This window comes from Falco peregrinus, chromosome 1 (genome assembly GCF_023634155.1).
Source record: "Falco peregrinus isolate bFalPer1 chromosome 1, bFalPer1.pri, whole genome shotgun sequence".
Lineage (NCBI taxonomy): Eukaryota > Metazoa > Chordata > Aves > Falconiformes > Falconidae > Falco > Falco peregrinus.
This window is the reverse complement of record NC_073721.1, coordinates 115,744,584-115,767,090: the sequence shown is the minus strand read 5'-3', so window position 1 is coordinate 115,767,090 and position 22,507 is coordinate 115,744,584. Positions and strand designations below refer to the sequence as shown.

Below are 22,507 nucleotides of genomic sequence, written 5' to 3'. Positions count from 1 at the left end.
CGCCCTCAGGCGCCGCGGGCGACGGCAGCAGCGCGGCCTCGCGCCCCCGTCAGCTCTGGGTGTTCCTTTCACGGTGAAGTCACGGCCCGGCCTGTCGGCGGGTGTGCGGACGGCCGCGGCGGCGGGGGGGGGGGGGGGGGGGGGAAGGTGCGCTGCTGGGCGCCGCTTGGGCCCGCCCGGCTTCCGTCTCAGATGGTCCCGCCCCGCCGCCCTCGCCCCGCCACCGCCCCCCCCTCCTCTCCCCGCCCCCGGCCGTGGCGTAGCCGGGCTCGGTTTCCGTGATAGCTGCGAACGGGGCCGGCGCCGCTCAGGGTGTGTGCAGGAACCCGGCGGGGGAAGCGAGCGCTATGGGGGAGGCGGCTCGGACCCTCCGCCGTCCTTATTAAAGCCGCCGCCCAGCCCAGCTGGAGCCATGGACAAAGCCGACAAGGTGCGAGGGGCGGGCTCGGCGCAGGGGAGACCGTAAACAGCTGCGGCGGGAGGGGGTAGTGCCGCCGCGGCGCCGTGGTGAGGGAGGGGGGCGAGCGGCGGGCGGGGGGCGGCGGGCGGCTCCGTTAGACCCGCGGCCGTCAGGCCCGTCCAGTCAGGCGGCGGCCGAGGAGGGGCAGGGCGCGGCCCGCGGCCTGCCGAGGCCGCCCGGGGCTGGGGGGACGGGGCTGGCCGTGAGGGGGGGAGGGCTGCTGTGCCTCCGCGCTGCGGGAGGGCCCTGGCGGGCTCCGGGCAGGGCGCTTTCGGGGCTGGAAGCGGGAGCCCGGCGGGCGCTTGCCGGGCGGGGAGCGCGGCCGCCGTCCCCGCTGCTGGGCGGGAGGCCGGGCGGGGCCTGGGCCCGCTCTCGGAGCCGCTGGGGGCCGTGAGCAGCTCCCGGGTGTCGGCTGAGGGGCGTCAGGCGCCGGGCTGGCCTGCTCCCTCCTGCGCCTCCAGGCTTTGTGTGCAGCTTAGGGGGTGATTGCGGTTCGTGGTACTTAATTTAAACCTGCCTGGTCTCCAGGCTGTTACAGGCTTCGTGAGAACTTTGCGACATGAGACGTGTTGCTCTTGCTGAAATACTGAAATACCAGTGTCAGGCTGAAGGTTTCGGTGTTGGGAGGCAGCCCATGGTCTCAGCTGGGTCGCCCGGTGAGCAAGGATTGGGCTTAAGCTCCCTAATGCTACAAGTTGCTGTTTTTTTCTTCAACGTTTAGCATGGCTTTGTCAAGGTGATCAGTTGGCATTATTCCTAAGACCCTTTGAACCATAGGTATGAAGTAGCTTAAGCTGGGACTTAAGGGTTCATATGATTTGTTACGTATATACAGTGAAATGTTTCATCATCAGGAGGCAGTTCTAAAAGATACATCTGAAATTACCGACCATAACAACTTGATCGTACTTTTAAGCCTCTGTTTCAGTGGAATGTGGTGAAAATTTGTGGATTACTGCTTTTCCGGTAGTTCTTAATTTTGGTAGTTCTAGTGGTGTCTCCAGGGGTTCTAACAGTGGGGTTAATCAATAAAATAACACAAGTTCCTGTAGCAAAGTAGCTACTGAGTAAACGATGCACCTGTAAAGATCTGTTGCTTTTCATTTAGTCCGTATGTCTAAGGAAGTTAGTGAACAGCGTACCTTGTTACACTACGGCTCCCACTGTGTCTGTCTTACTAGCCTTTCTGGTGTGATAATGATTTTAAATTCACTTTTTAGAAACCTGCTTTCATATTTGTTTTCATGTAGAAAACCTGACCTTATTCCGTAGAATTTAATTAGTCAAATCTGTTGTGCTTTTTGCTTTAAAATCTTAGGTTTTGGTGTGCTTGGTCCTGTCCCTGTGTGTCCCCCTTCCCCATCCACCCCCCCACCCCAGCCCCGGCTTCATCTGTAATTAGTACTGCAGTACACTTGTGAAATATTTATTCCTTGTTGTTTGAGCTCTTTGTTACTGGAGGTTCACACACATGCCCTTATCAAACCATTCTCTTTTTATTTGTTGGAAATAGCTCATGAAAACGGAGGATCATTGTGTTATTGACAGTGTAAAGTGTTAACTCAGTCTGTGTTGTTATCCTAAGTGCAGTATTTCAACTTGGAGGTGCAGTTGATCTCTTTGAAGCAGGAACCATCTTCTTGTTTATTCTGTTTGTAGTGTATCTGGTCTTGTCGGTTCCTTAGTCACTAGTAAGGCTTCTAGGCAGACAATTAATACCTGATGAGTTTCTAAAAAGATTCAACTATCTGCTTGCTTTTGTCTTCTCATTATACGGTAGCATCTTGATTAGGAGATCCCTAAATGATTTGGGTTTCAACCTTTTGTGCTTTAAGAATTGAATGTAATCTACCAGTGTAGGTGTTTGGTAAGGTTGCATCAGTTCTGTGTGTTGTTAAGTCTTTGATTTGGGCTCTTTTCTGCACCTGTATTGGCATGGCATCTGATAAATGAATATTAAAGCATTCATAACAGTAGTTGTCCTCTTCTCCCCTTTCCCCCGGAATACTCTCTCAGCCAGAATATGGTAACTGTATGTGCTGGTAGGAATAACTACTGTGGAATTAGAATATGAGGGCGCAGGAATATTGTACTGTGGTGAAGTATAGCATTTCAGGAGTAAATGGAGTTTATAAGTACTGTTGATGGGGAATTTATTGGAAAGAGTTTTGTTGTGTTGGCATAGTAAATTAGTGTAAGATGTCATGCAGCGTGAATATTTGGACGCCTTAACAACAAAAATGGTGAAAAGATGTCACTTGTAGAATGCGCTACACGTTTCTGTTACAGTAATTACGGTATGACTTCGGTATAATTGTTATAATATGCTTAGTGATATTTTTGGAAGCTGACATAGAAGAAAACATAATAAAACTGTTTACAGTTATTTTTATGATAGGACGCATTGTGACTTTTGTAGTGGGTGTGGAAGTTCACTTCTGTCTACACCAGCGCCGAAACTGTTCCTGTTAAAAGCTTTTGGCAGTTAAGTGTGGGTTATTTTCCTATGAGAGAAAACTCGGCACGTGACCTCTGGCACTCTTTCTATTGAAGCTGATTGTGGCAGAAAGCTAAAGAGAAACAACTACACCTCTCAAAGGTACTGCTGTGCTTTGATGTTTCTCAGTGGTGTACACTTGTCTTGCCCAATGATTAAGACATTTGGTTCCATTAGTGCAGTTGAGAAATCGGGTGAAATTGCAAAATCAGTGACCTGTGTTTTGTATTAGTATTGCTTAAAGACAGCCTGTTCTGCTCCCCTCTACAATTCCTGACCATTCAACAGTTGGCTTGATAATGTGCTTGCCATAGAAGTAGGTCTAGATCAGTGCTTTTGTGCTCTTTATCCTATCTAATTTTCTTCAGTGTTTCTTACCTGTGGCAGAATTTTCAACTGAGGCAAACTGGAAAAGGTCCATTTTCCTGTGCTGCATGTTTTGCATGTTACTTTATCTTGAACCTGGAAAATGTGGAAGAATTTGTTTTGTGAGTTATGTATTACCATGTTATAGAATATATTCTCCAGTTAATTGTTACTGATATGATATATATGAAGATCTTAACTTTTTGGCCACAAATTTTTGTCATTGACTAGTTTGTGGAGATGAGGAAGCTGATTTACATGCATGGTTTGTATTAATACTTAGTACATATGTTACAAGACATTCAAGTATTACAACTACACGTTGATCGTGTGAGTTTAGAAGTTTGTATGTACTGTTCAATGCTGTAAACCAGATAAGTGAAGAGGGTCCTGTTGGTAGCTTTTTTTATCTTTGGGCAAGCTTTGTAACTGTAAATATTACATTTTGTTTGCCCCCCTTTTTTCTAGCATACTCTGGGTTTGAGTTTAAACATACCAACTTGTCATGTTGTGCCACTTGCTCATTTTCTACATATAAGTAAAAAATTTTAATACTTAGTTTTGTTATGTGTTGAACATGGTACTTTCTTCTGTGAAAGGGAAGAGAGATATGCATGGCTCCCTTTTTATGAGCTGAGGGAAAAGGGAAAGATTGACTTCATAGTGTTGCATTGAAATTACTGTGTTTAATCTAAATAGGGAGGATTAAATTTTGTGCTTTGTTCAATGGCCTGCTGCTGGTGCTTCCAGTTGGACTGCATATTTACCATTCCTGAAGTATCTGCCACTTAGAAGCAACTAATTATAGAAACAATGACTTCCATATTTGTAAAGTTTCTCTTAAAATAGATGGAAAGTGACCTGTCTTACTACTAAAATGAGTTTTAAATTCTGAAATCCAAAATTCAGAAGCAGAATTGTTTTGTTTAAAAATAAAAATTGAGCTATGTTTTTGTCTTAACATTTGTGATGAGACTTGTTTCCAGACTTCGAGACAGTAAAACAGCTGATTTTATTATAGTCCTCTGAAATGTGGCATCTGTGTCTATTTTCTCACCCTGTAAATGGTAAGATTGCTATCCAAGCTCTTCTAAGAGAGCATGACAGAGATCCTATTTAATGGAAAATGCTGAATGACATTAAGCTACAATGATCAAAAACTTCTCTAAGATTAAACATACAGTGCTATAACTATAGGACAAAGTTTACCAGTCTGTTCCTGCTTGTGTCATCTTCTGTCTTTGCAGCTGTTGATGACTACAGTAGCTTTTATATAGGAAACAAAGGATCGCTTCACTATATATGCTGTCTTGAAAGAGATGTAATTGTTGGACTGAAATATGTAATGAGCTACTGCAAAACATTTTGTAAATTGAAACTCGGGATAACTACAAAAGAGACTTCTGTATAAATCTTGGGTTTCTTTTGAAGGGGTGTGCTTCCATTAATGAGCAACTGATTGAAAATCTGATGTTTCAGCATGACTTGAAATTTATACTTAGAATCAATTTTGGTTATCAAAGGTCAATTTCAATAAATCTTTTTTTAGCCCTGTGGTCTGAAAGGTTGAGCTAACATGAAAAAGCTATACTCAAAAATAATTTTATATTTGGTTTTGTTATATGCAATACTTGCCTTTATATTGCCTGATCAAAAACACATACTACTTTGTTAACTATTGGGATCTGACCCTGCATTTACTGATGTCAATGGCAGTGGCGAACAGTTGATTTTTTTTTTTTTTTTAGTGGATGCAGGCTAGAATAAACCTCAATACTGTGACAGTGATGACAGTGTAAATTAGTATCCCAAGTCCTCTGTTGTAAGGATTAGGAAAAGGGTAGAAACCTTCCCCCAAATCCTTTAGTGTTTGACAAATTTTTCTTGTCTAATTATTTTTGCTTATTTGTGATTATAAACCAATGGCATGATCAGTCATGTTAGTTCTGTTCACTTGCACTTGTCACTCCATTTGTACTTTGTGGATGAAATCTTGGAGAAATTGCATTCGTAATATCTGCATGCACTTTGTTTTATGCACTTAGTATTTGCTTCTGAAACAAAATACTATTAAAAAAAGGTTCTTATCTCTTATTCTGGAGTTTACTTCAATTGTCACTGGTTGCATTTTCCCCTGAGTCTTAAGCATGTCAGCATGGTATTTGGGGGGGGAAAAAAAAAAACAAACAACAATAACAAACTATTTGGCATTATTATTTCTGTATCTGGCTTAAGACACAGAGTTAACCTGTTAAAAGGAATAGGAACTGTCAGTTGGAGATACTTTTTGCTTGTCCAGTGTAATGAGAAATTAGCAGCAGCACCTTAATACTGAATTAGTGTGGGGTTTTTTTGCTTTCTCTTCTTACACTAATGCTTACCTTACAATATCAAGGGAATATTATTTTTGTTGTTTTGACAACATATTGGGAGCCAGGAGACCTAAAATGCCAGGAGTTACTTTGTTGTCTGTCTCCACCAGCCTTCCTTCCTAGTGGAGAAAACCAGAGTCCTAAAAAATATGCTTAGATCATTTTGGGCAAATTATTTAACATTGTTTTGTTTCACTTGCATGTCAAGTGAAACCACTAGCCATCTGTGAAATGTACTGGAACTGGATAATCACATTAGAGAGTTAATTCTGTTTATGTTTTGGTTTGGTTAGCAGTCTGACCTGACTTAGTACACTAGTTTCTCCTTTTTGTTTAAGTTTAGTGATGTTTACTGTCCTCATCTGAAGACACATCCTATGCAGAAAGGAACTTTGAAGTATTTTAGACAGACTGGTAAAATACTGTAAGGAAGCAATATTTTTTTGTTGGTCATACACTTGAGCTGTCTGTCTGTTTTCCACCCTGAGGTGGAAATAGGGCCTTGTTACCTAATGAGATGTATCAGTTGTGCTGAGGATTGCTTGTATTATGCTTGCAGAATGATTTTGAAATGTGAATTAAGGTGTTTACATTTTCAGTTGCTGTTCTGCTGAGTTGGCAGATATATATACATATCCACATCTATCTCTATAGCGCCTACAGAACAAAATGCGAAATTAAAACCCAGAGATTTTCCCTAAATTATTATTTTTTTCTGAAACAAGTTTCTTGAAATTGTTTAAAAACCCCACAACAAAACCTTCGCGAATGAAACCTACCTGTAGGTACACATTAAACTGCACAAGAAAGCTTTCTAAAATGCAGTTTTCATTCCTTTAACAGATACTATTAAAGTTCTGGAGGTGAAAAAAAGAAATTAACTTTCAAATTACACCTGTATGTGTTTATGATTACAGGATATGCTGTATTGCTTTTACCGCTGTAGGTAAGCTAAATAAGTTATGAGCTGTACAGAAAATGGTAATTAAATATATCAGCCAGTTGTTCTACTTTAGCAATAGTTAATCATAATCTGTATAAGAGACTGGGCAACAGGAAAGGAGACATTAAAGTTGTCCTAGTTTGGGCCTCTCGGAGTTGTTTGAACCTGGTGAAATCAAGCAGAATAATTCAAATGGAACTTCTCTAAACTTGTCAAATAAGTTGTGGTGGTGGGTTTTTGTAATAAATGTTTTTAAAAGCCCCAAAATCTGGAAGATTTTTACTGGAAAGATTTAAATCAAATTTTCATCAAAATACTTGATGGAGAAGGAGGGTAGGGATTACCTTCAGAAATTGACTTGAGATGCTTTGGTGTGGCACCCTTGCTGATGGCAGTCATTCAGCTCCTGCTTTGATTGGTTTTATCTCCTTTTTTTGATACTTCATGGGAAGCTGTTCTCTACTTATAATGATGATATGATACAATATCACAAATCATTCTAATGACACCATTCTGCAAGTAACTTGCCATTAAGAAATGATTTTTATTTACACAGGGATCTCCCAAAGTAATATAGGGAAAGCCCTTTGAAATGGGAAATCTTGTCCCAACCTGAATCACAAACGTTTTGACTATTTTCTGTGCTGGTACTAGAGTGGTTTATAATTAGTACCTTGGCTAAAGTTCACTTGACATGTTGTCGGGAGGTGAATGATAGTTGGAAAGTTTTCAGTGCTTCGTTAAGAATACGGTGTTTGTAAAGCGCTTGTCCTAGTTTTACCGTTGAATATTCTGTGGATGAGACAGCCTTAGTGTGTTCCTTGAACATTTATGCCATCTAGTTTTGTAGGCCAGCCCACAACTGAATCTATTCTTAAACAAATATTTTTGTCTGGCACTCTTGAAATAGCATGAAAACCCCCCTCTTAGTTTCCAGGGAGGGGTATCGGCGTCGGTATTTCTGTTACTCATTATGAGTTCGCTGTATGTAAGCACTTGACAATTTTTTTTATTTTTTTTAAATGCAAAGTGTTTATCCTCACGGTGCTGGTGTTGGGGAAAATGCCTTCGAGTTTTGCAGTGGGGTAGGTGAGTCACCCGGCAGCTGAGGGATGTGCCAGAGGTCAGGGAGGAAGCTCTGGGTAGAACAGGGTGTTTGATTTGCATTGGACAAGGTCGGTGCTGCTGCAGCTGCACCACAGCTTTTGCTCTGAAGGTGACTTCAGGAGTTGAAAGAGTCAATGTAGACGGAAGGAACGTTTGCCTATATAGAGGTAGTTGTTTTACTGTAATGTAAACCTTGCTGCACAGCAGGCAGCGGTGCTTCTATATTGGTGCTTATAGCCATAAGCATTTTCAGAATATACACTGTATTCTTGTCAAAAAAGTGGTTATTAAGGAATCTTGTAACTTGCTGAGACGTACTTCCCCCCCTTCCACTTTTGTCTTTTAATTTTTTTAATGTTTTTGTTTTCCTTTCTTGATTGCTGCTTAAACCTCAGGTCCCTTACACTAGTGTTACCTGTAAATGACTAATGTTCTTACTAAAAAAGCATATAAAAGCATAGACTCATTTTGTTGGAATGGGTATTTCCTCTTTCTCAGCACACTTTGACAAGTCCAAGGACAGAGAAGCTTCTCAAGAAATGGGTAAAAATAATTGTGGACTCTATACTCCACAATTTTTGCCTTTTTTCGCCCATTTTGTGTAACTTTTTTTAATGTTCTGTTCAATTATAAACAAGCTCTGGCTTTGGTCACTGTGGCTTGCAGAATGTTCTACCATCAAAGTTGTTAAGGATGTAACTTTGATCTCAAAGTTAATACTTGCAGACATCCTGCAAATAAGGATCTGCTATCCTAAACAGTGTTTCACTTAGAAAGCTTCCTTCTGTGTTTATAAAGTTTTTCAGTGATGTGCATGGTATTTGGGAAAAGTGAGTCATGTTTAAGTAGAAATTAGTTGGAGAACTGATGTTTACAGGAAATGGCTAATGGTGAAAATTGAGCTAATGCTGCAGCTAATACTGCATAAAACTTCAAAGTATGAATTAGCAAATCTGATAATGGGTAAAAAAAAAAGCAGCAGATACTTTGTACTAACACTTTTTGTAGGAGAAGTTTAATTCCACTTGTTCAAGTCATCCAAATGCCTGTTAAAGAATGACTGTCTTCACAATAACTTAGTTTGAATGTTGTATTTGGAGTTGTAAAGAATGGGTTGAACAAAACTTTTGGTTTAATTTCTGAAATTGGCAGGGAATTCTAGTATTACAATCATAAATAATACGTACTGAAAATACTTCTATATTATAAAAATATAATGCGTCAGTCACTGGTAGTTATGATGATGTAATAGTGACTATTATAGTTAAATGAAAGTTAGGGAGCTTTTACAGTCTCAACTATGTGGTTTTTTTTCCTGTCTTCCTTCCAAAAGTACCTGATGGCAAAGTGCTTAAATACTAGCTGGTTTTCAACTTGTTTGGTGAATTACAGTGTAACTCATGGTCTTGGTAATTTCCTTGATGATGATTCTACCTTTTGCTCAGTAATTAGATTTTCTGTATGTAAGTGTGTTGGACTAACTAAACAAAGATCCAATGCTCTGCATGAGTGGGGCTTGACCTCCTTTTTCTAGTTCAGTCTGATACTTCACGAGTAGGTACCTTAATGTAAAAGTAGCATTTCTTACCGGCTGGGACAACAGTATCTTTCAAAACATCTTTGGACTGGCCCCTCCCATCTCCTCTGCCCCCATGCTGTTAAACAAATACGGGATCTTAATAAAAAAAAAAAATGCTGGGGACTTCTAAAAATATAGATTCAGGTATTGGACAGTAAGGCTGTCTCTGGATGGAGTGTGGGTTTGACGCAGAGTGAGGACGTGGGCTAAGAAGTGTGTGGTAGATGCAGGACTACTTGCCATCATATTTTCAGAGCTCCCATTGTTTAAATGTTCCTGCTCATGTGGTTGTTCTGCAGGTAGTGGCAAGGATATAAGCCTGTCCTCAGCACATGAAACCTTTATGCTCTTCTATTTGTAAAATAAGAGCATGTACTCAAGTGTGTTGCCCTTGGAATTCTTTCTCAGACAATGGAAGGAAAAGTTTCTGGAGTCCTTGCCTGCATTAGAGAGAATCTTCTTAGAAACTGGTATTCTGTGAGATACTAGTGTGAGACAAGTATAATTAAGCTGAAATCTTTGTACAAAAAAAGACGCTTTTTGGCTGAATGTAACTTCTAGTGGAGTATAGAATTTAAGGGTACTTCGGATGTGCAGTTGTCTTATTGAATAAAGCATTTTCCATTGTTTTAAGATCCAGTTATTCCATACAAGACCAAAAGTATGGGTAAAAACACCTTATAAAGGTGTTGAGGATACCTTCAGGATTGGAGGCAATACTTTTCTCTGAAAGCACGGTTTAAAAGTTATTTCTAAGCAGTCTTTAATGTCGCCTTCATGGCAAAATTTAACCATAGTCTTAAAACTTTAAAATATGTTAAAGTTGTGCAAATGGAATGTGTGTGGGGTTCTCTGATATACCATCTATTTCGGTAGTAAACCTATAGTTTTATAGCTGGAAGATCTTTTTTTATAATTGCCTAGGAACATGGTCAATTTTGTAGAGCAGGCCAGGCATTTCTGCATTTTCCATATGTTGGTTTCTCTTCTGAAAGCCTACACAACTGTGCTCCACCTACAGTGCTAATTTGATTTCTTTCTGTGTTCAGACTAGTATATCCTCTGCAAGATCTGAACTTCAGTCCTTTTAAAATTAATTAGTGCTTGTATTGCACTTTGAAAATGTAAAGGTTAATACAAGTGCTAAATGCTGATGATCTGTATTACACCCTGTATTGATTGGAAGGATGTAATAATAAGCACTTGCCAACTGTTTTCTACCTCTTTTGGTTTACTGTAGAAGTCTCGTACATTTGTCATCAGTTTGCCTGCTATTTGTGGTAATTACCATACAACTTTATGAATCTAAGTTTTCCCAAACAATTTATGATCATATTTAATGAAGACATTTTTCCTTTTCTTTTCCTTAAGAATGTCAAGTTGTCAGCTGAAGTAGAACCATTTATTCCTCAGAAGAAGGGTCCGGAAACTTTAATGATCCCAATGGCGCTTCCTAACGACAGTGGAGGAATTAATGGCATGGAACCAGCTTCTATCCCTAGCTACCTGATCACTTGCTATCCATTTGTACAGGAAAACCAATCCAATAGGTAATAATTGGTTGCGGTCTTCATAGAAGATGATCTATTTCAAAATGGGTTTAAACTTTTGGTAGTCAGTGACTGTTGGCTGTATATTCATTTTGTTCACCATATTTGATCTTACAACCTTCGTGGGTGAGGATGAAGTTTTTCTGTCCCCAATCGTTTTTTATTTCCTTCCTTCTTTTCCTCTACTTTTCTCTATTCATATTCTTTGCTGCTTTTCTTTCACTGGCTACAGAGATCTGGTACAAATCCCTCAGTCACCTGCTGTGCTCTTGCATCTTCCAGAGCAGTCAAGAGGTCTGTGTCTGAATCTCTGATGCTGAAGCAAGGTTCCAGGTGTTCACCTTGGATCTTGCCATGGCAGAACAGTATGCAGCTGACACTTGTATTGGGTGTAGCTGTATCCAGTTCTCTTTACGTAACTGGTTGTAATACATGGACTTTAGGAACTCTTTATTCTAGCCCAAATGCATTGTTCACCGAATGCACAGCTTCAGTGTTGATTATTTTGTATTGAAGGCATAAATAATAATCGCTGTTTGGTTTTGAAAAACGTACTGAGTTTTTGTTTAGTACAGCGCTTCAGTGCTCCTTCACTTAAATAGGTAAGAACAAAAATAATCCTTCAGCAACTGCCTGCTACAGGTCTGTAAAATTATCCTGCATCTTTCCTTTTCCTGTTCTTATTCTGTAATACTCAGGCATCTGCATTTTCCATGTAGATGGTTTCCTGGTCTCTTGGGGGTTTGAAGAGAATTGGATTCATAGTTTCCAAGGGGGTCACCTTGTAGTGCGTTATTTTATAAATAAACACAGGAGGAAGTCTCCATGCTTGGTTTCAGTGTAAGTTTTTTAAATGCCTGTTTTCACCTGTGCTTCTTAAGGCCTGCATTTTCACAGAAATTTTGAGCAAGGGTGAGTTGGCAACTCAGTGGACTCAAGTACCTGGCCCTGAGTTAGCTAATGAATGTCACTGTTCCATGAGTCTGCTATCATACCTTGTGTAAGCTTAGGTATCTACTTGGGTTGTATGTGTTTTTAAAAAACAATGAAATTGTTGTGGGTCCAAAATACCTTTCAAAGGAAATCTTGCGCTTTATTTCTAAGTTTAATATTAAAATTCAGTAAGTTTATACAAATAAAGATCAACTAAGATACTTATTTTGCACTTGAATGTGATATGAGCTTGTGAATAATTTAATTGGCATCTCTAAGAAAGTCCAGACAAATTTAAGTTCAGTTATTAAAAGCTAGGAGCTCATGAAACTAATGAGTTGTGGTTGTTGGTTGTTTTTTTGAGGGGGTGTTAGAAGCCTGAATTACCTTGGGAGGGGAAAAACTTACTGAAAAGTTTTCTTTCTCTTTGATTTTTACAGACAGTTTCCGTTATATAACAATGACATCAGATGGCAGCAACCCAACCCAAATCCTGCAGGACCATACCTTGCTTATCCTATAATATCTGCACAACCACCTGTTTCTACAGAATATGCGTATTATCAGCTGATGCCAGCACCGTGTGCTCAGGTCATGGGTTTCTATCATCCTTTCCCTGCCCCCTATTCTGCACCCTTCCAAACAGCAAGTGCTGTAAATACAGTTACTACAGAATGCACTGAGCGTCCCAACCCATCGGGCCAGGTTTTTCCATTATCCAGTCAGCGGAGCAGAAGCAGTAACAGGGGACCTGTCATACAAAAAGTAAGTTTGCTTCTTAATAGGGTAGGTAGGACTGTATAGAAAAATATCTTTGTGCAGGAAGCATGCATCTCATTTGAGCAAGAACAGGTATGTCAGTAGTGTCAGTGGAAAGGTGGGCAGAAAAGGTGTTAATGAGAGAGCAGCAAAACTCTGTCTTGCAGAGATACTTGGTGAGTTTATAAAACCTGCAAGTGTTACATGGGAAACTCCCTTCCACTGCCTCTCTGCTACTTTGATTTGAGCTTAAAATTAGATCCTTAGAGTATGGGTATACTTGCTTTTTTCTATCTTTTTTTGATACTTCGACATCATAACAAACAGTTCATGCAGAAAATACTGCGAAGAGGTTAATAAATCAAGTATTTTAATGAATATTTCTCTTAATCTCTTGTCTTTAAACGTGTGGCTTCTGTAGAGAGCACTAGAACTTTCAATTGCTTTGTTTGATTACAACTATGAAGTAAAATCATATGACTTTTGTGTGTGTGTGGCTAATATTTTAAAACAGCAACAGCAGTTACAGATGCACATAAAAAATAAACGTCCTCCAGTGAAAAATGTCGCCACTCAAAAGGAGACTAGTTCATCAGGTCCTGAGAACAGATCAAAGATTGTTTTGTTGGTTGATGCATCACAGCAAACAGGTAATCTATTTCCCATCTTCTGGGCATATGAATTAACATGAACTATGTGTCAGTTGCCATCTTTCCTAAAAGAAGGTGGACCTAGTTTAGATGTGGCTTTTAAGAGAAATCTTTGCTGATAAGAAGGATAATGAAGAAAAGCTGCCGATGGCTGCAGAGACCCACTCAGAATGTCATATTATAATGTTGCAACAATATCGTATTCCTGCAGAGATTTTGCCACTGTCAAAAACAGACTCTTCTTGAAGGAGTTTATTAATAGTCGGACCTAGACATAACTTGTTCAAATTCAATGCCGTTTTAAATTTTATTAAAAGGAAATTGTCACCTGCGAAGACTTTGGCTTTTTCCGTTTGTTTTTATGATGTGTGGTTTTCTCATGTCTTAATGATTCCTGCACAAGTAATTATTTTTATCTTTTTTTCTTGTAGACTTTCCCTCAGATATAGCTAATAAATCACTTTCTGAAAGCGCCTCTACAATGCTTTGGAAATCAAAAGGCAGGCGCAGAAGAACTTCTCACCCTGCTGCAGAGTCTTCTAGTGAACAAGGTGCAAGTGAAGCAGACATTGACAGTGACAGCGGCTATTGTAGTCCTAAGCATGGCAATAACCAGGCTGCAGCCATGACTTCAAGAAATACAGATTCTTGTGCAATGAATGTATGTAAATGTAACTGAGTCACTTAACTATATATAGTTCCTAAAGGCTAATAAAAATTACTAAAAAAAAATCCTTTTTCTTTCCTTTTCAGGTTGTAGACCCATCGATAAATACAAGTAAGCACTGTCTTAGCTGGTGAGCTGTTCACAATTTGGCTGGGTCACTTCATATTGTTACTTTTACCTTTTTCTGGGAACCATCTCTTGATCTACTTTCAGCATGCTACTCTAACTGATCAGATACTTCTGAAGATACATTTTTACTGTGATTCCTACCACCCCCACCAAAACGCCCATTACTTGTTGAATGAACAAGTAGAAGTAGCTATTGCTAATGATTTATCAAGAGCTGCCTTTCTTTAAAGGATTAAAAAAGACTCCAATGGAAGCATTCAGACAAAGCTGCGTTTCTCTTTTGATCCTCAAGCTTCGTTAACCTGTTGGACTGCAGTTCTTAGATGGGTAGTAGTAGAGCAAGAGAGTTCTCATCCTCTGTTTGAGAAGTACTGATACTTTTTTAGAAGCTTTAAAGTACTGCAATGTGAATAAATATTTTGATTAGTCAGGTAGTGTGGGGTAGTGTTAGTGGCTATTACTTGTGACTGAACCAAAATGGATATGGGTGTGAAACTGAGATTTCCTTTATCTGACTGCTTCCTGATGATCACTTGTTGGCAGTCTGAATGTCTGTCATCTGACTTTTCCATAAAGGCAATTCTGTTAATGTCTAGAAATAGCTATAGAAGTAAACGTTGTCAGAGGAGAGCTGGATTTTCTCAGAGAAGTTTATTTGTATCAAAATTGTGTTCCTGGTTCTGCTGGCATGTGTGGTGTTATGATGTGTTCTGTCATACTAATCCATTTTTTCATAGATGGCATTTCTCTTTCAGCTGGTATAGGTTGGACTAATGTAAATTCCCAGGCAACGCAAAAAAAAACCTTGGATTGAAAAAACTCAGATGTTTTCTAGAGGTGGAAGACAAGCTGAGCAAAGAAATAGTTCACAGGTATGTTAGTAATGGTTCTAAATTTAAATATTTTGTTTTTCTTGTAATGTGAAAATAAGGAATTCTAAATGGATTGATAATTAACATAGTAAAAATGGTGAATGAAAACTGTAGAAACTCAAGAGTTCTGCTGCACATCTTACCGTGTATGTTTCTTGAGCTAGAGCTATACCAGATGTGCACGTATATATTCATATTCATGTACTTGGCAATCCTCTGCCTGTAGCCTGTTCTTTATATGTATCTTCCTAGGAAGAACATTGCATATATAAAGTAACTGGTGAAATGAAGACAGTGTGGGTATAGAAAAGTTAGTTCAGTTTTTGACCCATTCGTGCTTCAGAATAAAAAAACCCTCAAACTTTCTAAAGAAAGATTCTGATGCGATGCTGAACTAGAATCCTGTCTTCTCACACCTGTTTTCTTTGAAACTTTCTTTTTTAAGATTTATATTAGCATACCATATTGCAACCATTTTTATTAAGTGAATTAAAATTTTTATGCAAAAATGTGAAGAATATGTTTCTGTGAAACTTAAGTGGGATGGGATTTTTGTGAGTATGTGAGGAGAATGTGGCCTTCCTAGTTTGGATAGACTGGTTTTATTGTGGGGGGAGGGGTACCAAGCGGGACAGAGAAGGCTGAAACATCTGCCTTTGCTTAAATGTAGGTTTTGCTTGAATTCAGTTATTGCATACAAGAATAGCTGAGCTTGAAGTGGGAACTTTATCGTAGACGTGCCTGTATGCACAAATACATGTAAGCTAGCTTGGCCTGTTTAGGTTTTTTTAGATGGAACTGTTAATCTGTCTTGAATCTTCCCATTTTTGGTACCTGTGGGTTTATTATATAAAGAAGCTCATTGATGCTTGTATCTGGCAGTGTAGCAGTTCTGAATCTTTTTATAACCGTAGTCAAATCTGAGGCTTTTAGAAGCCACTATTTGTGGTTTATGGCACTGGGAGAGTAGGAAGAACCAGAATTCCTTTCATCCAGTCCCAGTTTAGACTCGAAATTGGGAAGAATTTGTAGATGCTTAAAAACAAAGCTGGCACAAAGAGTTTTAAATGAGATTTCCTCAGCCAAATTCACTGTACCTTAAGGCAGAATTGTCCTAGAAACTATTTTCTTTTGAAAATAAATATGTACCAGGTCTAGTAGGAAATTTTCTTGAGAAATAAATTAGTATGAGAGATGAGGAATTTCAGATTCAAATCATGCTTTGCTTTCAGCCAACCAGTCTTGCACGTGGGTTTCCATCAATCTTTCATGTAATAAACAGAAGAACGTTTATACCACTGTACTGAGGTCTCTGGTTCTTAGAGAACTGTGTGTCTGTGCACAGTCATAAAACACACGTTGAAAAGGCAACAATTGCACGCAGAACAATTATGTAGCGGGAGAAAGTTCATTTGATTTATCGTAGTTACAGACAGTTCCTCACGTTTCATGTCTGAGTTACGTAGTCACCAGCAACTCTTTACTTCCTTCATGTTTGTCCAAAAAGACCCTATTTATTTTATAATAAAAACTTGGAGTTAAACGTATAGAGATATGTGGCATTTGGCTTGAGGTGGGTGGGGGTGACTATCTACAGATATTCTGTGTAGAATAATCTTGTGCAGGTTTTATAAGAAAACCAAACCAACCAAAAAAAATTCCCAAAACCTCCACAAAAAAACCTCAAAACACCAAAGCACAGCTTATTAAATCTAATTCCATAAAAAGTGTACCTTCTTAATTGCTAGTGAGTATACATAAGAATGGCTTACATGTGTGTATATGCATCTTGGAAAAATTGAAATGGCAAAATGCCAATGACGTTAATTATTTTGCAGTCCGGTTTCAGGTGCAGAGACCACAGCACATCTTCAGAAAGAAGGCAGAATTTGCAGAAACGACTTGAAAAACCTCCAACTACAAACCAGACAAGCAGAACAGAGCAGAGCCCTGAACCTCTGTATTTTGAGGTAGTGTTGTATAAAAACTGTTTCTGCATTGTCATCAAATAAGTGATGTTCTCAACAGGGGGAAGTTGCAAAACATCTTGACTGGAAGAGGTGTACAATACAGTGCACTAATGTAGTTATATGATGCTTTCATCATGTACATACAGAGACTTGTATTTGAGTGTTGTGGAAAGTGTAAGAATTCAGAACTCTGTGATTTACAGATCAGCAACTTTCACTTAACTCTTTCTGTTCACTTGCAAATAAAAATTCCTGTGTTCTGTGGTTTGTCTTTCTTCCTCCCCTAATTGGAATTGGATTTCTCTTGTACAAAACATTAATAAATTTTTCTTTTTTTGAGAAAGGTTATTTGGATACAAAAATGCTTTGTTAATTTTGCATCATTTTCTGGTTTTGTCACTTCTAAGCCTTTCTAGCTTATGTGGGACTTCAGGATTCAGTTTGTTCTTCTAGCTTCAGCCATTTCAATTGCTTGACATGTGACTTGGTTCCATTCTCTTAATTTCTAATTTGTGTGTTTAGGATGAAGATGAATTTCCAGAGCTAAATAGTGACAATGGCAGCAGCAAAAGCAGTAACATCCAGCAAAAGATTGCACCCAAAGTAGTAAGTACTTTCTTTTGCAAAGCGTTTTTACGTTGTTTTGAGACTACTTGATTTATGTAACTTTTTATGAAACTCTGCCACAATACTTACCCTAAGAAATCACAATCACTACATTGTATCTGCATTACCAATTTTGGATGCCAATTAACATAAGTGTTGCAGAGAACCTATCTTAAAAAAGGCTGCTGGATTTTTGTGTGCTAATTGGATTGTTAACAGTGAGACTGTAAGATACATACAATAGACACTTAATATCATAGAATATCCCAAGTTGAAAGGGACCCATAAGGATCATCGAGTGTAACTCAACTTCTTCATCACAATGATGGTTTTTCATGAGTTTTCAACTTTTTGAAGTTGCATGCTAAATTTTGGGTGAACAGCAGATGCAATAGGATTTTTGAGATTACAATTAGTTTTGAGGATTATCAGGCTTTCTTTGTATTAATACTTAAACTACATTCTGGTGGTTATTTTAGACTCAGAGCACACATTCAGACTGATGCTTTGATGCAGATACTTCTTGTCAAATCTGCAAATATGTAATGATACTGTCAATTTTTTGAAATACCTAGTTTTTGTAGTTAGTTTTCATTTCAGAATAAACTAAACTTTATATGGGCTGAAGAAACAGTTGTTGGAAAGATGCCCCTTTAATACCTGATCTACTTAAAATATTTTGTTGCAGAATTATACATGTAGACTACTTAATCTAATCGGGTGCTTTCCAGGAGGGTCAAGTCCTATATGAAATCTTTACAGGGTGGAGAATTCCCTTACTTGGCAATCGGAGTGGAAAATCTTCTAAAGGCATAACTGGAAATAAATATAATTTCCCCATACACAAATGAAATATACATAAGTTTCTAGTTTTATTAACTTAATGATTCATCTAGCTGTAGCTGTACTTGATTAGGATGTCATACTAATGACCAAAGCCATGGTTCACTTGGTTTCTGTAGTGCCACATTTCCTATGGTCTTGAGAGAAAGGCCTTTAACTGTATGGTGTTTCTTGTTTCGTTTAAAATCCTAGTTGGATGACTTACCAGAGAATTCTCCAATCAATATAGTCCAAACTCCAATTCCCATTACAACCTCTGTACCAAAGCGTGCAAAAAGTCAGAAGAAGAAGGCCTTGGCAGCAGCACTTGCAACAGCTCAAGAGTATTCAGAGATAAGCATGGAACAGAAAAAACTTCAGGTGTGTAACACCATATCCCTTCCTGCCCCCTCCCTGTCTGCCCCCAGTAGTTCGTAAAGAGGAGTATCAGTTGGCTGTTGCTCCTTTTTATTCTATAATAGCAAGAATCTCTTTGTAAAAAATGTTTTGCAGGCACTATTTCTTTTTATTTATCAGCATGTGTTACTCATGTTACAGGAGGCTTTATCAAAAGCGGCTGGAAAGAAGAGCAAGACCCCTGTTCAGTTGGACTTGGGTGACATGTTAGCAGCTCTTGAAAAGCAGCAGCAAGCAATGAAAGCTCGTCAGATCACCAACACCAGGCCCCTCTCATACACAGGTATTTCTAGTCTGCTTGACTATTGCTAAATGCATTTTGTGAGGATATAAATGTGATGGATCTGAGCATCTTAAATACCAAGCTTTAGTTTTTCCATGTAAACATAATAAAAACCTGGGAAGACTTTCTTAATGCTTTTCTTGAAAAATTCCCCTGTGCTAGCTTCTTCTGAGCCGCAGTGTGCGGTGGTGAAGGTCCTTGTAGAACTGAGGACAAACTTCTCTAAAAAAACCTACTATTCTAAACTCGGGATTTATGTCTTGAGAGTAATTCAGTGCTGAAATGGATATGTGGGGAAAAAAACTGTACTGGAGCAAAAAAACTGTACTGGAGCAAACCAAACATCTGCTACAGATATTACAGAATTTTCTTTGAAAGCATTTTAGAGAGGATACCTCTGACTGATACAGAGAGGTGCTTCTCCCAGGATATTCTGCCTACTTCTTCTATTGATAATAGTCCGGGGTTTCCTGATCCAAGGCTTTCCCAAACCGAATTTGTTTCTTAAACTATCCATTGCTTCTGTCACATGCTTTTACTGTCCATAAGGTCCAATGGCAGTGAATTCTAACCTTACTACACGCTGTGTGGGGAAGCTTTTCTTTCTACTGTTTTTCGGCGGTAGGGGTCAGGGAGAGGGGTTGTGCCCCACTCATCATTTTCTGAGCTTTCACAGCTTTTGTATTATAAAGAGACTAAGCAATCATTCCCTCTTCTCTTCCTTTATGATTCTTAGAGGTCTATCATCTCTATCTCTAGTCTGAAGAGTCCTAGTCTATTGAGCTACTCCATTGTGGAATTGTGTCTTTTCTGATAATCCATATTACTTTCTGTGTACCTTCTTGTAGTTCTACTGTATCCTTTTGAAAATAAGGAAGATCAGACATGCACAGAATATTAAGTTGTAGGTCTGTCATGAATCTACGCTATGGCTTAATTAAGCTTTTTTGTTCTCTTATTTCTTTCTCAATGTTTAAATTCGTGTTTTTAACACTTGCTGCTGAATACAGATTTGAAGTTTTTGTCATTATCTATTGTAACCCATGAATCTCATTCCTGAGTAGTAGTATGTAGCCTAGAGGCCATAGTTGTGTACATAGTTACCATTTTCCATCTTGTGTCTTGCTTCGTTTACCTGCTTTGAGTTTCAACCGTGTTCAAACATTATTTCAAGTTGGCAAGGTTATATCAAACAAAGCTTAGCAAAGAACAGTTTGTATTTCCATGGGAGACCGCATTTGTGTTATTCTTTCTTACAGAAGATATACTTCAGCTACATGCTGCACTCTCATCTGTTTTTTGTCCTGTCAACTAAGCAAGTCTTCGACAACTAGAAATCAATGTTTGGATAAACATTTGCAACTTACCTTATTGTTATTATCTTACTAATAAAACTACGTGTAATCTTTTGAGAGAGATCCCTTACCAGTATTGAAGTAATTGCTTCCCTGGAATCCATGGCTTCCTAAAACACGAGGCTAAGTTGAAGAAAGCTTAAAACCATCTGGAAGCAACAATATCTGATGACGTATTTTTCCTGTCATTATGACCTGCTTTTTTCCAAGGAAGGAAAATGTACTTTAAGAATTCATTAGTGGAAATTCTGAAAACGCTGTTGAAATAAAGCTGACATGTCTTTTGGTGAAGCTAATACTTTTTCTGTATTTAGTTGGCAGTGCTGCTCCCTTTCATACCAAAGAATCTGCCAACAGAAAGTCCTTAACAAAGGGACAGCCGTCTATGGGTTGCCTTAATCCTTTGGACTCAACTGCCCCAAAAGTGAAAAGAGGAAAAGAAAGAGAGATTGCAAAACTGAAACGCCCTACAGCACTTAAAAAGGTAAACATATCAACCCTGGAATGTCTGGACCCACGCTGATACTTCAAGAGTAAAACCTGCTCTTTTCTTACTTGAGGACTAGTGGCCATAAGCATAGCGTGAGGGAGTCGAGAATTTGGGCCTCTAGTTCCTGTTACACTGATGTCTTGTCCTTTGGATCCAGGCATGAAATGGAACTTTTATACCCCTATAATTAGTTGACGGTGATACAAATCTATCTCGGTACAGATTGCAAGGACTTTTTAACTATAAACACTATGGGAAAGCTTGCATAGCTTTTTCTTATTGAATCCTAATTTGTAGTGCAGTGTAGCATGCTAACCTTAAATTTTCCCACTTTTTTTTTAGAGATGGGTATAGAACTTGAAGTAAATCCACAAATTTTAATTGAGTAAATTTTAGAAATAATTGGTTGTATGTATGTCTATATACATGCATACATGAAGTAGGTATGTACACGTAGAATACAGTATGTACAGAAATCAGAATGTAAGATACAAAGAAGCTAACCCTAAAAAAGTGTGAAAGACTTAAAAAAAAAAAAAGTGAAAGTCACCTGTACTTATGCACCACATTTCTTGGCAAGATCACTTTAATAATACTGACAGTTAGAATCTGGTAAAGGTGTGTGTACAAAGGTTGGCTTTGGCTAAGTTACTTCATCCCCACCACACCCGGAGTTTATTATTTTTTTTGACTGCCCATGATCTACTGGAGTCAGAGAATCTCACACCTACCCGTTCAGAAAAGTTTTGTAAATTCTTCGTTGTCAGTGGTTTTGTGGTGGTGGTATTTTTTATCATAGTAATACCAATATATCTGTGGCCATGTGCTTTGCGCTTTCTTTTATAGAAAGGATTCTATCTGTTGTGGTGCTTCACAAAGATGACTAGTATTCTTGCATAAGGTGTGTGTTTGGTTTTTTTACAGGGGTAGGTATGAGGAATTGTTAATGAGTGTTATGTATCAGAAAGAAGTTGTGAAAGTAAACTGTTGAAAGCACTATTTTTGTACCAGTATGAGAGTATTGAGTATACCATCTGTAAAATGCTGGAATGAAATACTGTTTGTGATCAAAGAGGAAACTGAAATTATTTCAGGGGGTCTTACCCTGGCATGAGTAGGAAGGTTCAAAACAACCTGGTTGACTTTATTTTGTGTTATGTTCAGTGAAAGAGATGTTTTCTTTTCAGGTATCTCTTAATTTTCAGGTGCTGATAGCTGTTGATTTTGTTCCTAGATTATTTTGAAAGAGAGAGAAGAGAAGAAAGGCCGTTTATCAGCTGACCATAGCCTTTTGGTGTCTGATGAACAGAAGGAGGTTCATATAAACTTGACTGCTGATCAGTCACAGGAGCTGACCTCTCAAGAAGGTTAGTTTCTATCTCTGGTCCCCTTTCCCTCCTCCCCATGACTGGACTCATCTGCTTATTTTATTATTTTGTCTTTCTCTTTTTAACTTATTTTAATATTATGAAATACTAGAAATTAGAACAGTCTTATAAAATCTTGTCTGTGTCTCAGCTGTGGAAGGCTCAGTGCAGTATGGGCTCTAAGTACATAATCCCCATACAGCCTTTTAATTCCTTTCTTTCGAGTGGGTGTTCCCAACACGTCAAGAGCTGACAGCATTTCTGATATGTGGAGAAAATGCAGCCTGCTGTCAACCATGCCATGTTGATTACA

The 22,507-nt window shown here is 38.9% G+C and overlaps 1 protein-coding gene across 1 annotated transcript in view; it reads left to right on the top strand.

Moving 5' to 3' along the window:
- The first annotated feature begins 224 nt into the window (after positions 1-224).
- The window catches only part of SECISBP2L (SECIS binding protein 2 like), a 30,821-nt gene continuing 8,538 nt past the window's right edge, over positions 225-22,507 (top strand). Inside the window, 14 exon segments of the mRNA XM_055809934.1 lie at positions 225-430; positions 10,696-10,874; positions 12,248-12,572; positions 13,081-13,216; positions 13,648-13,877; positions 13,970-13,994; positions 14,768-14,808; positions 14,810-14,884; positions 16,723-16,854; positions 17,377-17,460; positions 18,496-18,663; positions 18,841-18,982; positions 20,652-20,821; positions 22,062-22,194. Coding sequence (XP_055665909.1) covers positions 413-430; positions 10,696-10,874; positions 12,248-12,572; positions 13,081-13,216; positions 13,648-13,877; positions 13,970-13,994; positions 14,768-14,808; positions 14,810-14,884; positions 16,723-16,854; positions 17,377-17,460; positions 18,496-18,663; positions 18,841-18,982; positions 20,652-20,821; positions 22,062-22,194 — 1,858 coding nt within the window. The 5' untranslated portion in view covers positions 225-412.